We start from the raw sequence: 15,553 nt of genomic DNA on the forward strand, positions 1-15,553 counted from the left end.
AAGCTCTTTGTTTTTGACACGGATGTGTAGAGATGCGCTGTGCGGATGCCTGACGTGACGTAGGCTACATACTGGCAGAGACACAAATGAAATTCAACATTTTATTGCTCCTAGATCAGCAATAAAGTAAGAGAACCAGCCTGACAGCATGAAAGAATCAGGATTCTTCTTTTACAAATCAAATTAGAACTGTCTAACCTAAAAAAATTTAATTATGTTCAAAATAGAATACAAATGTCCAAAACAAACATCATTATCACCAATTCACTTGTTTATATTATATACTTTCAAAATTATAAATAATATGATTCCATAATGCGTTTTTGCAGGACGCACACCAGGTGCTAAAAGGGCAAATGAAAGACTAACGCCTCCATAAAACAATACAACAGCAGAATCCACAGAAGGAAAGTGTGTCCATGAACTAGCATGCATTAGCAGAAATAAAACAGAGTCGATAGCATAATAAACCAATTATTATGAGCACCAAACAGAAGGGTGAAAAAAAATGAGAGGAAAATATGTTCTATGTTTAAGAGCAATGGGACTGATTAAACCCACTATAAAGGTTTATGTGAAGTCAGAGTTTGGTTTTAGTTCAAAACAGTTTCTTTATCAAATGACTATTTATGTCAAATATTAAAATGGAAATAAATACATAAAATGAATTGAAAACGGTCTGTTCATCATCACCCACTTTTGTCTACATCCTCACTCCATACTCATTCTCTTCATCTCTACTTACTATCCTAACCAGCCTGTCAACATATTTTAGTATATACAGCTTGCGTTCACCTGCTACATTCCCTCTTAAATAACCAAACCTCCACACCTTCAAGCAAACACTTCCTTCATCTCACCTACAGCGCAACTCCTTGTTTGTATTTCATTGTACCGTTCATTGTTCTGTGCTTCGTCTTTGTCTTTATTTTACTCAGCGGTGTACTGGGCCGATTTCATTTCAAAGGACACTTCTAGGAACAGCCTTTCTGTGCTGCTGCTTAGGCGACTTTGGGGAGTTGTCTGGAGGGGGCCACTGCGGTTTAGTTAGCGGGATGTCTTCTTCTATTGTAAAGCTTTTCTTTGGGGGATCAACCTGCGGGGGCCAAACTACAGATATCTTGTTGCAGTGCGGCTGGCTTTCATCAAATGATTTTGTCATCTTGTTTCCGCCGCTGTGTGTTTTGTCCTCTGAACATATGGTATTCATGGAATATCTCCATTCAGGTTTCTCATCGGAGGGGATGGGTACACCGCTGCCTGCGGGAGGTTTCTGCCCAAATCCGTTATCGCAGTTCCCTTTAGACTTGAGGAGTTGTTTGTAATGGTGTAGACAGTAGAAGTGTCCGTGGAGTGAGACGTAGTTTCCTAGGCTGAAGGAATAAAATGGTTTCATTAGTGCAGAACATTAAAAAAAAACAAAATTACTGTATACTATTAATTGAAACCTGTGCAATTAACTAATGAATGCTGCAATGTTCAAAGACAGCCTATTTACCTTAACTTGTTCCTGCACTGCTCACAGCAGAAACAGGATTTATGGTACTTTTTTTTGTCCACTATCAGAGCATCCATCGGATAAGCTCTTCTCCGACACGCTGTGCACAGCTCTGACTTCGGAACTCGAACCTGCTCGAAAGAGATGAAATGCAAATCGTCCTTTACTGGAGCTTTGTGAAGCGCATTTCCTCTGGGCGGTTTCAGAGCGCAACAATGAGCTGCAGCCTTTTCTTTCAGCTCTCATTATGGTTAATCTTACAAAGTGCTGCAAAAGAACATGTTTGGGTGTCAAAGACTAAATGACAGGCTCGTTCGCTCGTTCAAATGCCTTCATAATTGCCATGATGAATGGGTCATATTTAGCACAAAGGGCCCAAACGTCCATGCGTCAAAATGTAGTCAGAGTCAAACACTAAAGGTTTTTCACAAATTGCCATTAGCTAGCATTTGCATTCAGTAGCACACAGCTGTGTCTTAGTAGCCATGTTAGCAATACAGTTCGGCTAACAATGACTAGCATGCTAGTATGCTAATTGGAAGATGCTGAACACGATGGACATCTTGGTGAGTAGGAACTGTTACTGTAAGCACATGGCCATGCTGATGTCAGCGACTGGTCGGTAGCCGTTAGCTTTCGTGCCGCCCAAGTCTTTACCGGTTAAGACGGTCTTCGACTCATGTGACACGACTTGAGTTGACTCTTCAGAAAACATAACACCGAGGCTTTTGAAAGCGGCCTCGTTCTCCGCCCACGTTTGTTGGAAATTTCTCAGCAGCTTCTCGGTAGCGTCTTCGTCCTGGGTTTCAGTTCGTCTCGCTGCCGCCGTTTTCCTCTTCACCGCGTCCGCGTAGGAGAAAGGGGCCTGTTGTGTTGACACACTTTCAGAACGCTCCGTGACAGCTGTCCTTGTTCCCCTGACCTCATTACCGAACTGATCAACATTTGAGAAGTGCTCCGTGATTGATTTGGTTTCAGAGAAGCCTGTTGGCTCTGCTGGCACAGTTTCCACTTCATGTTTCTGCGGAGGAAGGGGGGTGCTTTGCCGTGAGCTTCCTTTCGTCTCGGGAGGACTTTTGCACTTTGAAGTGTCTGCTGTTGTTTCGCTCAGGCTTGACACAGGCTCCTCCTGATCGCGTTTCTCCTCCCTGGATGAGAAACTTTGCTCACCCAGTTCAAAAACATTTTTAATAGCCTGGATGTCAAACCCCGGCGTTTCCTGTTCCAGGACGTCTACTTTCTGTTTGTCACAATCTGTGCATTCAGCGTCACTGTGAAGCTGCTGTGCGAGCGGGATCGGCTCTTTTCTGTTATGTGTTTTCTCTTCTGATGATTCAAATTTGTTTACAAGACTAGACATGTTCGCCCTGGGAAGCTCATCCGATTCTTTCTTCTTCGTTTCTGCCTCATACTCCTCCATGTCTGGGCCCAGTCGCTCAGGAATAGCAATAGGCTTCTTCCGCACATAGGTCTTGTTCATTTCAGCCTTTTGAGCCTCTTCAAAAAACTCTCTCATCTCTTTGACAGTTGCAGAGGATGACTCTGAAATATCTGAAGCATTATCAACATCTGGGTCGTATTGACACAGAGGTGAGTGGTTCCCAAGCTTGCTTTGGCTTTCATTAGCATTGACACCCTGTAACGTGTTAGCTAGCTCTTTTCCTACAAGCTCAGTCTGCTCATTCTCCTCAAATGAACTCCTGTCAGGCTTTTCCGTTCCAAGCAATGTCGCTAAAGTGTATTCGACGCCGGAATCGATTTTTATTTGCCGATGGAACGATGCCGGCGACTCTACAATTTCGGATTTCTTCTCCGAGATCTGCTGAGGGGAAAGGATCGGCGGTGGGGTGACGCCACGCGAGAGTTTGGCTGTTGTGTCTTTGAGTCGAGCCAGGTTTTCGGCTCTGTCAAACGTTGGGGACGGTGTGATTCTGGTGAGGCGGGGCGTCGGCGTGTCGCACCTGCGAGGAGGTGGTGTGGGGGGCGTGGGTGGCCTGTGCAGGAGGGTAGGGGACAGAGCAACCCTCTGAGGAGAGTCAGTTCTTCGCGTGGACTCAATGGTGATAAACGTCGGGGAGGGAGTGCGCATCCTGAGCAATGGCGAAGGAGCCCGAAGGTCCAGAGTCCTGCACACACTCACTTCCTCCATTCTTCTTTCCTGAGAGGCCGTTCTCTGGTTCTCGATTTTGGCAGAACCAATGCTGATCTTTGATATTCTAGCCGTTGCCCCTCCTTTTTCAGAGACTGGTTCACATTCATGCTTCTCCATTGCATCAGCTTCTAGATGGATTAGGTTGGCACCACTTTCCACCACAGGTCCCTCGAGGTCCCATTTTTTGACCCAGTCTGGAATTGTACTGAGCGTCTCTCCTGAAACTGTCTGTATCTTTGTAACGTGACAAACTGACTCTTCTCGACTTTCAGATTTTTCTGTTCTTTCTATTGCTGACTTTACTCGTTCACTTTGTTCTAACTCACCGATCACTGTAATTGGAACATCCGTCCTTTCTCTTGGTGCTTGTTCTGTGCTCTGTTGAGTAGATGTCACTCCTTTCTTCTTCACTTGCTTTTGAGCTGCTTTTGGTTGCTGAGCATTTTGACTGTCTTTGCTTTCTGTGAGAACGGCTCCGGTCGTGACTTGAACGTGAGTTTCCTTTACACTCGTCTGAATTTGGGAAACTGCGATTGTTTGCTGAACTTGCTGAGGTTTTTCACATATTTCGGTCTTTGATTCCATAGCCTCTGTTTTTGATTCTGTCAAACTGTCTTTACCTTGGTTTGACTGGGCTTTAGACTTTTTAGACTTCTTTTTCTTCTTTGCTGGCGTTTCTGATGGGCTGTCGGTTAAACTCACACTAACTGATCCTGAAGCATCAGCAAGCGAAGGAGTAACTTTCTCAATCTCCTGCTTTAAATCTTTCTTTACTTCTTTAGATTCACTCATCACATTCATCTGAGCCGTTTCCTTCACTTCCACCTTCAAATTCTCTGTAACACTTTCACTGGACATTTTTATTTCTGCTTGCTTCTCTTGCTTGTTGTTCTTCTTCACCTTTTGAGTCTGTTTGCTACTTTTTCCATTTGTAGGGGCAACTGCCTTTTCTTGGCTCTTTGTAGGAGAATGATCAGTTTTCTTTTTGCTATCGCGCTGTGGTGACTTGGCTTCCTTTTCATTTTTGCCTGAGGTGATATTTTCCTTTTTGGACAGCTGAATGTCGACATTATTGGATAATTTTGCAGCGGAGTTATCCTTGGCCTTACTCTTCCCTGATTCACTTGATTTTACAGTTGCCTCAGCAGTAATTTCAGATTGTATCACTTTGACAGAACCCACCTCACTTTCTTTTATGTAATCAGATTTGTTCAAGGTTTTTGCTTTCTGATTTTTGCTTCTATCAACAGTCGTGCTTTCTGTATTTGTAATGTTTGCGGTTGAGGCCTGGACTTCAGTTACGACACACTGAGCAGACTGTTTAGTGGAAACAGCTTTCTGCGTTGTTGCCTGCATCTGTTGTCTAACACTAGAGACAGATGAAGTCTTCTGAACAGAGATGACCGTAGAAGTCTCATTAGAGACTATCTGCTGTTTAGATCTGGATGTAATTGTTGGTTCTGTGAGTGTTTTCTGGTGAGTGTTGCTGACGTTGCTTTCAGTGATGTCTGAAACAACGACATGCTTGGATGGTTCGTATGGGGCAGAGACTGAATGAACGGTCTCTACAGTTGCCTGCTGACTCACGTCTGATACATCATTGTTTAACCGCTCGGTGTCTTTGTTGGAAAGCATTTCAAGAGCAGCGGTTACTGAGTCATGTATGAAACTGGGGGTCGGAGTGGTTGGGGGCGTGTTCTCCTCCCTCAGCTTCCTGTACTTTTCTTCTGCTTTTATTAGTGGTGTGTTAAATTTTGTCATTTTACCTCTGGTGGCAGGAGGAGGAGAGGGTGGAGGGGTAAACTTTACAGGAGAGATAGAAACTCTCTTTATTGGCCGAGGTGACTCGGGTGGTGGAGGAATTTCACAAGAAACCGTTTTCGATGTATGTGCTGTTATTTTCGATGTGACTTCTTGTGACTTCACGTCCACCTCTTGTGTTTTGGTGAAGTCGACTTTGGGCTCCAACTTTGGAACGGGGTGTAAATGCGGCGCTTTTACTTTTTTGACTGTCATCTTCTTTGCTTTTCCCGGTGAGAGATGAACTGCCGGTGCTGGCATGCTCTCCAGTTCTTGCTGTGATGGAGGCGGCGGAAGGAAGTCCTGCTCACTGGCGAGCGGTGGTGGTGGAGGAGGAAGGTGATCGATGTCAGCATCAACAACAGGAGGTGGAGGCGTGGGAGGAGGAGGAGGGAGGTCAGCTTCTACTACTGGAGGAGGTGGAGGTGGGAGAGGGAGATCAGGTTCTGGAAGTCCTGATTGTAAAATGTAAACATCGGTTTTCACTTTGGTTTTGTTTCGCTTTATCATTCCCTTGGAGTTTGACTTCAGATTCCGAAACTCTGTCTTGACTGTTCTGATGCCGTGGTTTTGAGTAATAGTTTTATGCTCCACCACAGCTGTCGACTGCTGAGCTGACGGTGCCACAGCGCTCGTCTTCTTTTGACTAGTTTGACTTTTGTTAGCCAGGGCTTCGTTTTCATTTGCTGTAGCCGTTACAGTAGCTGTTTTAATCTTCTGTATGTTCCTGTGTGCGTCTGCGTTTAGGTTTTTAACCGGGGGGCTCTGCTTGACTCTCACTCTTCTGTACGCTCCGGCCTTGACTTTGGGAGCTTCACGTTGTGCTGTTTCCAGCAGTGATTTAATGGTGCCTTTAACGTCACCCTTTATCACTTCCTCTCTTTCCAGCTGGGTTTGCTCATGTGTCTCATATAAAGACTTAATTGACATCTTGACATCCCCTTTTACATCACCCTCGAGGCTTTGGCTCCTTTGTGTCCTCGGTGAAGGTGGAGGTTCGCTGAAGAGCTGAATTGTTCCTTTGACGTCTCCCTGAACATCTATTTCTTGCTGACACCTTTTCCTTTCACTCGAAGCATCTTGCAGGCTCTGCATCGCTGTGTGAATATCACCCCTCACGATTTCCGCCTTCTCCACCTCTCTCACTGCTTGCTTTGCCAGCTCCAGAGATTTCAGCGTGGCCTTTACATCTCCAGCAACTAAATCTTCAACCGCAGCTTCAACTTTGGATGTTGCTGATCTCTCAAGAGATCTCAGCGCCCCTTTGATATTACCCGGTATGATATCTGGCTTCTCCAACTCCTTGCAGCGCTTCTGAGCCCTCTCCAGGCACCGCAGAGCTTTCGGTATGTTGCCTTTCACCACCTCCTCTCTCTCCACAACGACCGTTTGATTCACCGATTCAGCCAACGAATTCAAAGCACCTCTCAAATCACCCTTGACTATTTCCTCCTTTTGCAGTCTGTCTGCTGGGGCACTTGGCTCTGTCATGAAAACCTTCACCGTGTTGTGGACATCACCTGGTATCACGTCTTCCACCGTTCGCTCAACGTGTGTTTGATTCTGGCTGAGGATGAGTTTCGTTCCCTTGATGTCACCTCCGATGACCTTTTCCTTTTCTGCTGTTTCACATGAAGTCTCATCAGAACCTACATGGAGCTGTTTAAGATAGTCCAAGGCCCCAGACTCAATACACGTAGAGTAAAAGTTGACATTACCCTTTTCGGTGTCATCTACCTTTATCTTGACTGCCTCATCTGACCTGTCGGTGCTGGACAGTCGTTGAAGAGCACTCCTTATGTCCCCTCTTACAATATCTTCTTTCTCAACGTTAACATTATCTTCTTTATTGAGCAGCGAATATATTGTCATCTGAACATCTCCTTTTTCATCCTCCTGGATCAGGATCCCATGTTTTGCACATTCACCCCCATCCTTAAATAGATTGTTGACGGCTTCCCGAATGTCACCTCGTAGTATTTCCTCTTTCTCAACGCTGCTGTCTCTCTCTTGGCTGAACAGTTGCTGCACCGTTGTGCTGATATTACCCTTCTCGTTTGAGTCTATAACTACCTGCCTCGTGCGTTCTTCCTGTCTGTTTAGTAGGTTCATCATAATAGTCTGCAGATCTCCCCTGATAACTTCCTCTCGCTGAATCTCCGGCGTCTGCGTGTTCATTAGCTGGTATTTTGCCATCCTCACGTCACCAATCTCGTCAGCTTCAATGAGTATTCCCTTCGACTTCACCATTTTCTGACTATAAAGCTCCTCAAGCGTTCCCTTGACGCTCTTTCCCAGGATTTCTGTCTTCTCCATTCTCGTCTCATTAAAGTCGTCAAATGGTGTCGTTTCAAATAGCCACGTTGTGGTTTTTACGTCTGCTTTGGGAATCTCCTCTTGAATGGCGCTTGTCTCTGCGTCCTCATCTGCCTCTTTAATGTGGTCAAGAGGATTTTTCTCAAAGAGCCACACTGAATGTTTAACATCTCCCTTTGCGACCTCCTCCTTCTTAACCGTTTCAATCAGATTCTCGGAGCTCATGCTTCTTATTTTATCAATAGATTGGCTTTCAAATCTCCATTTTGCCGTCCTCACGTCCCCTTTTTGTATTTCGCTCACGTTAACCGTTCGAACCGACTGCTGTGGCAGGGCATCGCACTCAAACCGATGCATATTCATTCTAACATTGCCACCTTGAATATCCTCCACAGTTTTCACTAACACCTTCTTTTCTTCAGTGATTCTGTCAAGCGGCTGTGTCTCAAATTTCCATTTGGCAGATGTGACGTCTCCTTTCTGCTCGTCCTGTTGGGTGACAGATTTGATTATATAAACTTCATCTGTGTCCTTGATAGCATCAAGGGGCTTGGTTTCAAACAACCACCGGGTTCCCACTACGTCTCCTCGTGTTACCTCCTCACTCGTGACAGTCGTGACCTCGTGGTAATGGCCCTCCTTGTCCTGAATGGCATAAAGAGGCTGGGTTTCGAACATCATGGTGTAATTTCTCACATCACCCCTCTCATCATCATTACGGGCAATTTTTTGTGTTTTCATCAGCTCTGCATCTGTCTCCGATGACACGTCATGGATTTTATCCAGGGCGTAGGTCTCAAAAATAAACCGGCCCTTATCGACGTCTCCTCCTTGTACATCGCTGACCGTGCGGCTGCTCATAGTTTCCTCCTGTCCATCACGTATCGCGTCCACGGATTGGTTTTCAAAGAGGCACTTACAGCTCACCACATTTCCTTTCAGTATGTCCTCCGTCTGAGCTCTCTTGAGCGTCTGCATCACTTCGTCAGCCGTAGACGACACGATATCGGACGTTTGGTTTTCAAAAATGTACTTCATCCTCGACACGTCTCCAGACGCGATGTCGATCTCAGTGACACGTTTGAAGGAGTCCGTCTCCTCCCCGGTGAGGTTCTCCAGTTTCTCTGTCTCAAAAAGGAAACAAGCCATTCGGACATCCTTCCCTCTGATGTCCTCTTCATCCACTGTGCATGTTTTGAGGATGGTTTCCGTCTCATCGTGAATCGTATCAAGTGCCTGCGTCTCAAACAGCCAAGTGCAGGTTTTGACGTCTCCCTTACGCATTTCCTCAGATTTGTTTTCAGTCTGCAGCTCAGCTCTTTCATATAGGACATCCATTGGTTTTGTCTCAAATAGCCACTTACACATTTTAACATCACCCTTCATGACATCAAGAGATTGACCTCCCACAACTTCTTCATCTTCTATATTACTGAAATATTTAATAGCATCAAGTGGTTGTGTTTCAAACAACCACTTTGCAGTTTTGACATCACCGGACTCTATTTCCTGTTTGGATATTCCCTTGATAATCTGGTATTTATTCACTGTTTCGTCAAACTGGTCGATCGGCCGTGTTTCAAACATCCACTTGTACGTTGTTACGTCGCCTTTCACGATCTCCTCGCGACGCACCGTTCTCACCTCGTGAAAGTGGCCAGAGCTGTCTTGCATGGCGTACGTTGGTATAGACTCAAATAAGTTCTTATTGGATCTTACGGAGCCGCAGGTTACACCTTCCACCAGGATCTTTTGAGATTCATCCCTCCTGTCTGTGTCTATGCTCTCAAAGATTTGCTTGTAGTTTGAGACGTCCACTTTATCAATTTCCTCCAGGTCGATGGTTCGAATGACTTCCTTTTTCTCCTCTCTAATCTCTTCCAGGGGTTGGCTTTCGAATTTTAGTTTTTGATGCCGAACGTCACCCCTTTCCTCATCAACTGCTATCGCTTTTTTCAGTTTGCCGACCTCTGCGAGCTCCTTCGTCTCCTCGCTTGGAAACGTTTCAAAATAATGTCTCGCTGATCGCACATTACCTGCAATAATTTCCTCTCTTGTCAGAGGTTGAGTATTTGAATCATCTTTCAAAGTATCCATTGGCTTTGTTTCAAATACCCAGCAGTTCCTGCGCACATCTGCCCTGCAGCTTGTGCCGTCCTCCTGTCTGAGGTCATCCTCGATATTCACAGTTCGTGTAACTTCTTTCTTCTCCTCTCTTATTTGCTCCAGAGGTTGACTCTCAAAGCGCCACTTTTGGTGCCTCACATCCCCTTTAATTTCCTCATTGATTGCTGCTTTTTTAAGTTTTCCAACATCAGGGCAATTTCTCCTGGCCGCCTGTGGGCTGCTTTCAAAAAAGTACCTTGCTGATCTAACATTGCCCCCAATAATGTCTTCAATAGAGTGAGGTCTGGCATTGGCGTCGTCCTTCAAAGAATCCATTGGCTGAGTTTCAAACACTAAGCAGTGCTTGCGAACATCAGCTCCGATAATCCCTTGCTTCTCCATCTGAGAGCTTTCCAACTCATCCAGACAATTTAATGTCTTTATCTCAAACAGCCACCTGCCCCAGTCTCCCTTGTTGCTGTCCTCCATGGAAAGACTACACACAAGTTTCAGAGACGTGGGCTCGCTGTTTGTCATGTCTAGGGCTTGGGTATCAAAAAGCCAGCGTGAAGCTATGGAGTTCTCTAATTCAGTTTCAATTTTGCGCACAGACTTCACCTCCAGCATCTGGCTTGCCTGTCCCATAATAATGCATTTAAACTGAGTGTCAAAAGTGCTTGTTACCGTTTTCACGTCGCCATTAATTTCCTCTAACACCGACCTCAGACTCAGCAGGTGGCTCTCGTCAATGGTCTCAGTGTGCCCGAGGCTGCCCATGTACTTATTGTCAATCAAATAAATGGTAGAATTTTCATCTTCCTCTGTGAAAACAATCTCTTTGGTTAAATCCTCCTCCTTACGCATTTTATTTAGCGTGTCCATGGTTTGGGTTTCAAACAGCCACGCCGCAGCACGGACGTCTCCTTTGTCAAACTTGTTGAATTTGTTTTTAAATTCTGCTGAGTTAAGGCTTTGGGAACCCAGCTCATCCATTGGCTTTGTCTCAAACATCCAAGCTGTGCGTCTCACGTCTTTTCCCAGGATCATTTCCTGCTCAGTTATCTTCCTGTTGTCTTCATCCTCATCGGGGGTTTCATCTTTGATGGCGTCCAGGGGTTTATTCTCAAACATCCAACGCATGGCCTGCACCTCGCCGGGTAGGATCTCCTCCCATTCTCCATATTCTTCTTCATTGAGCTCAGTGGGACTATAACCACCATCTTCACACTCTTTGCTCTCTAACTGGTTGTTCTCAGTTTCGCTGTAGTCGCTATAATACTCTCTCTCAATATTCTTACGCACCTCAGGATGAATGTGCTTGTAAAGGCGTTTCAGCTCGTACATGCTCCTCTGTTTGAAGTAAGCCTCTTTGTTCGGTGGGTAGTTGGAGGGTGGGGCCGGTTCTGGAGGCTCAGGTGAGTAATGGCACGCTGGCGTATGTTGGCTGTCCGGTGACATTTGTAGTAAGTCTGGGGGTGGAGGCGGAAGATCGTCGGCGTCCTCGGATGGTGGAGGTGGGAAGGCCTCATGATCTGTCACCGCAGCTGCTGTCTCCTCTGCTCTGGCCTCATGCACCTCGGTAGACACTGTGTTGTTTCGTGTCACATTTGAGGACCACTTAGATCGATTGATGTCACGTCCGATCTTTTTAAGGAACAAAAATTATGTAAGTGTGTAAATAAGAGTGCTCCACGACAGAGTATATGAATTATGTTAAATCTATGCTGCTGCAAACTGGACATTTCAACTGCAGAGAAGGAGCTGCCCATCCCTGGCTCCTCTGTTTTTTACCATTTGTTAAGTTGCTTACCAAAACGGGTTTGTGTGGAGCAGCCTCCTCGATTGTTCTTTCAAAATGATCCCTCAGTTCTTTTGTTGTGTATCTGGGAAATTCCTCTTCTAAATTACAACACAAATGGAAGGATGTCATTTGTTGGGCAGCGGGACTGTGTAACAGAGAATTAATTAATGAATTAATTAATATTAATTCCTACCTGTGTCACTTAGATGGTTTTCTAAGCTGCAGGCCGCGTCTCTGCCACCGTGTGACACCTGAACGTTTCCATAGGAAAATAACTATAAGCCGTGTTATGTTACAGCAGTTACAGTTGCTATTCAACCAGTGGCTCCGTACCGTTGTTCCTTGGTTGATTTGTAGCTGCTGGCTGCCTGGGAGGACCTGCCTGCTGCTGCTGCCGCTCGTGCTCGACATTGTCACCTCCGCACTCGACACTTCCTGCGAAGACAAAGTCGAAGGCGGCGGTGGTCAAACGCTGCAGAACGTGTGCAAGCCACACAAAGCGGCGCTCACTCGGGCGACACGTCGCCCCCAAAGACCATGAGCTCATTCCACTTCCATTCATTCTGGCGTGAGCGCACACCATGCCGCGAAGAGGCTGGAGCAGATATTGCACACTGCATTTTGAAACGACTGCGCACAGGTGGACCCGAGAGGACGAAGACTGTGGCGAAGCCATTCAGTAACGCTGCGCTGTTGAGAAGAATATAAGTCTGTTGCACTGCTTTGTTAACATTCTACCGAGCAGTGGTTCAATGTAGGAGTTATGAAGGTGCCCTAGAGGTTTTGTGAAAGAAAAGTCAAGTAATGTCTGTAACTTAAACCCACACACACTGATGCTATTGGTGCAATGCAAAAGAGCCTCAGTATTAATATTCAAACAATGTACATGTTTTACTTGCACAGCTTTCCATGCAGGAAGCCTAATGGAAAGATATGAGTTATAGCAGCTCAGGCCATTTAACTTTCATGCTTTCTTGGTGTATACCTGCACAGATCTGTGCGTAAAATGGAACTGGGTTACGTTCTGGGATGTTGTTGCAGTTTCCTGGGTCTCAAATTGTTTTCTCACACTGGCAATTCCCCCAGGCAGGGAACAGACCTCCAACTCCTCCATGACCTAATGAAGCAGGGAACATCGTTAGCTGACTCTGTGTCTACACGACCTGAAATCAAACGGGAGCTTAATAAGGACGATTCCGCCCCGCACGCATGCAACGCAGGCAAACGTGGTGCAGCTGATGCTGCATTCGCTTTGCATCCTCTCTCTCTGTCTCTCTCTCTCTCTCTCTCTGTCTCTCACTCACTCACTCACTCACTCACTCACTCACTCACTCACTCACTCACTCACTCACTCACTCACTCACTCACACACACACACACACACACACACTCCTGGCCTACAATGTTTCTGCAGCCGCCTTCTATATCCTGCCCTGTGAGGGTATAGTCTCGTGTTCCACCTCCTCTATTTATACATGCCTATGTAAGACCACTGACCCCCTTTTTCTCAGCAAAAATCTGTCAGCGCCTCTCTGATGTTGCACCACAATAAGCGTTAATAGTGACAATGCCAGATCAGTGCAGCTCAGCTACGGTGCTACTCTGGGACCTCATGCAGAAGATTCAACTACTGTAAACACAGCAGTCAAATGAACCACAGATAGTTGGCGTCGGGCAGGTGATATGTTGCTACCTGTGTGTGTGTGTGTGTGTGCGTGCGTGCGTGCGCGTGCGTGCGCGCGTGTGTGTGTAGCAATCTACCCCGCTGGGGATGGTGTTGTCGGCTCGCTTGGAAACAGCTGCCTGGTACGCGGCCTCACTGTTGGTCAGTGGGTCGACCTCTGAGTCCACAGAGTGAATCCGGCTCCTCTGGCTTAAATCTCTTTCAGGAAGTCCTGCCCTGGTCAAACTCAAGCTGCCAGCAGCTGAAGCACAAACAGCCAAGAGACTGTTAAAGAGGATGCGTTTATACATGTCCCCGAGTGTTTAGGGCAGAAGACGCTGCTACTTACTGTACAGTAGGTTAGTGATATGGGTTTCTTACTAGTGCCAGTTTATTTTATTTTTATTCCCCATTTAATAGCGTTCAAGAAGCGACCACAGTGCAGATTACACTCTGGTGAATCGTGACATTAAAACGCTCCACAGGGACATTAATAAAGTTAATTACATATCAATCATGTGACTCCCATGATGTTCGACATTTATTAAATGGGGCTTTGCTCATTTACGACTGTGTAAGTGACGGACTTTCTCTCATGGGGATGTGATCAAACTTGCCTCATATCGAACATTTAAAAAATGCTGCACTGAGTGTTTTGGAAAATATTGCAGAGGGCAGTGTTGCTTTGCTACGACTGGGCCTCTGTGTTGTGTGCTAGGTGGCTGTGCTTCTTTATATGGCGCATAAACCTTTATTGTAATATACTGCAAAAACAGTGAGTGACAATAAATTGCTCCCACCCATAACGCCCACAGACTCTACACTGGCCGGCTGCTGACACAGCGGCTTTGTCTGTTTCTGTAAATCTGCAGTATTCACACCTCTGACTCGTGGATGTGAATGTAAATGCACTGATTTAAAAAATGTACTGAAATCTATTAAATGTTATTGTTTAAAGGCACATGGAAATCATTATATATCATTTCCATTTCTTTTAAGCATGAAGAAGCTTTTCATCTATGTGAAATCATACAGTATATATTTGAAATATCCAGATATCATGTCAGCAAAAACTGCCAGATTGAAAGTGTCAGCTGTTACGTCACAGCTGTAATATCCTTTCCGTCAGCCATGGTACATATTTATTCTCTGCATATCATTTTCAACTTCTCAAATATTAAAATCCTTAATAAAGATTTGAACCAATGCAAATAAAAAAACGCCCCCCAGTTTGAAGGGGGTTGTGCTACAGATAGTTGAAAGTCAAGTAAAACCAAGCATTTATAAAACCAAGCAGTCGTAACTGCTGCTTAAACCCATTCTACAGCCCATTATATGACAGCTGTGCTACTGTGGGACGATGGTGGGCGATCTGTGCAGTAAACTCTACAAGCATTCATTTAGACGATTCATTCAGCAGAGAAACTTTAGCGGACGGAACCCTGCGTTGCAGCACATTCCAGTTAAGGTCTCGGGGGCACGGCGTCCGAGGCTGTAAATTACTGCGCTGGGACCTAAAATTTGTAGCCCAAAAATTCAGTCAGCAGCGCGAGGGCTATCTCATGACACGTTGGGCTGGGCCGCGAGCTCGAATGACAAGAAAGTGAAGTAATGTAGGCGCCATGTATCTGCAAAAATAAACCACCCTCCTTTTAAACTTAACCGCGACGGGTCGTGTTTCTGTGAGGTCAAGTCTTTGCATATTGTACCAGCGCCTTTATTTGTAATTGCTCTTTGCTAAGTAGAACGACGCAGCACCTCGAGCCGTTGGCCTCGGCACGACCGGCTCTGCCGCCTATTTGGAATTACTTGGCGAAATAAATCCAGCCTCCCCACAGGCCAAACAGCCAGATAATGCACTGTTTTAGTTACCGTTTCGGTTCCTGCAGGTCAGACTGGGGATTTACAGCGTTCAACCACATTTGGCAATTCAGGGTACGCTGAATGGGGCTCAGCATGGAAAACAAGTGTTGCATATAATACTCATGATTTGCACTAGTCTTAAATCAAGCGGCGCTGTGCAAGTTACCTACCAGGTGTGGAGTGACTTATAAAAATATGAACTCAGCAGGTAGAATCCCACACGCAGGCCGCTGGACCCGCCTCCCCGCAGGGTCCGTTCCAGGCAAAGAGAAAATCCCAGCGCGTGTTGGAGACCAGCTCCAGTGCTGTGTACACACCTCTGTCCCACGAGCAGTCGGTGACAGCTGATTTTAT

At 45.8% G+C, this 15,553-nt stretch overlaps 1 protein-coding gene across 4 annotated transcripts; it reads right to left on the reverse strand.

Moving 5' to 3' along the window:
• Positions 1-87: 87 nt before the first annotated feature.
• Positions 88-15,550, reverse strand: xirp2b (xin actin binding repeat containing 2b). Of its 4 annotated transcripts, XM_029136596.3 has the most exons (9): positions 15,370-15,550; positions 13,435-13,598; positions 12,659-12,790; positions 12,007-12,108; positions 11,867-11,924; positions 11,683-11,771; positions 2,156-11,516; positions 1,499-1,629; positions 88-1,373 (listed from the first exon to the last, which is right to left on the reverse strand). In XM_029136596.3, the coding sequence occupies exons 3-8, from the start codon at positions 12,785-12,787 to the stop codon at positions 1,538-1,540; spliced, it is 9,831 nt and encodes a 3,276-aa protein (XP_028992429.1). In that variant the 5' UTR covers positions 12,788-12,790; positions 13,435-13,598; positions 15,370-15,550; the 3' UTR covers positions 88-1,373; positions 1,499-1,537. The 4 variants fall into 4 exon arrangements, with proteins under 4 accessions (XP_028992429.1, XP_028992430.1, XP_055360957.1 ...); XM_029136597.3 differs by lacking the exon at positions 13,435-13,598; XM_055504982.1 differs by lacking the exon at positions 12,659-12,790.
• Between the last annotated feature and the right edge of the window lie 3 nt (positions 15,551-15,553).

The sequence above is a fragment of the Betta splendens genome, chromosome 21 (genome assembly GCF_900634795.4).
Source record: "Betta splendens chromosome 21, fBetSpl5.4, whole genome shotgun sequence".
NCBI lineage: Eukaryota > Metazoa > Chordata > Actinopteri > Anabantiformes > Osphronemidae > Betta > Betta splendens.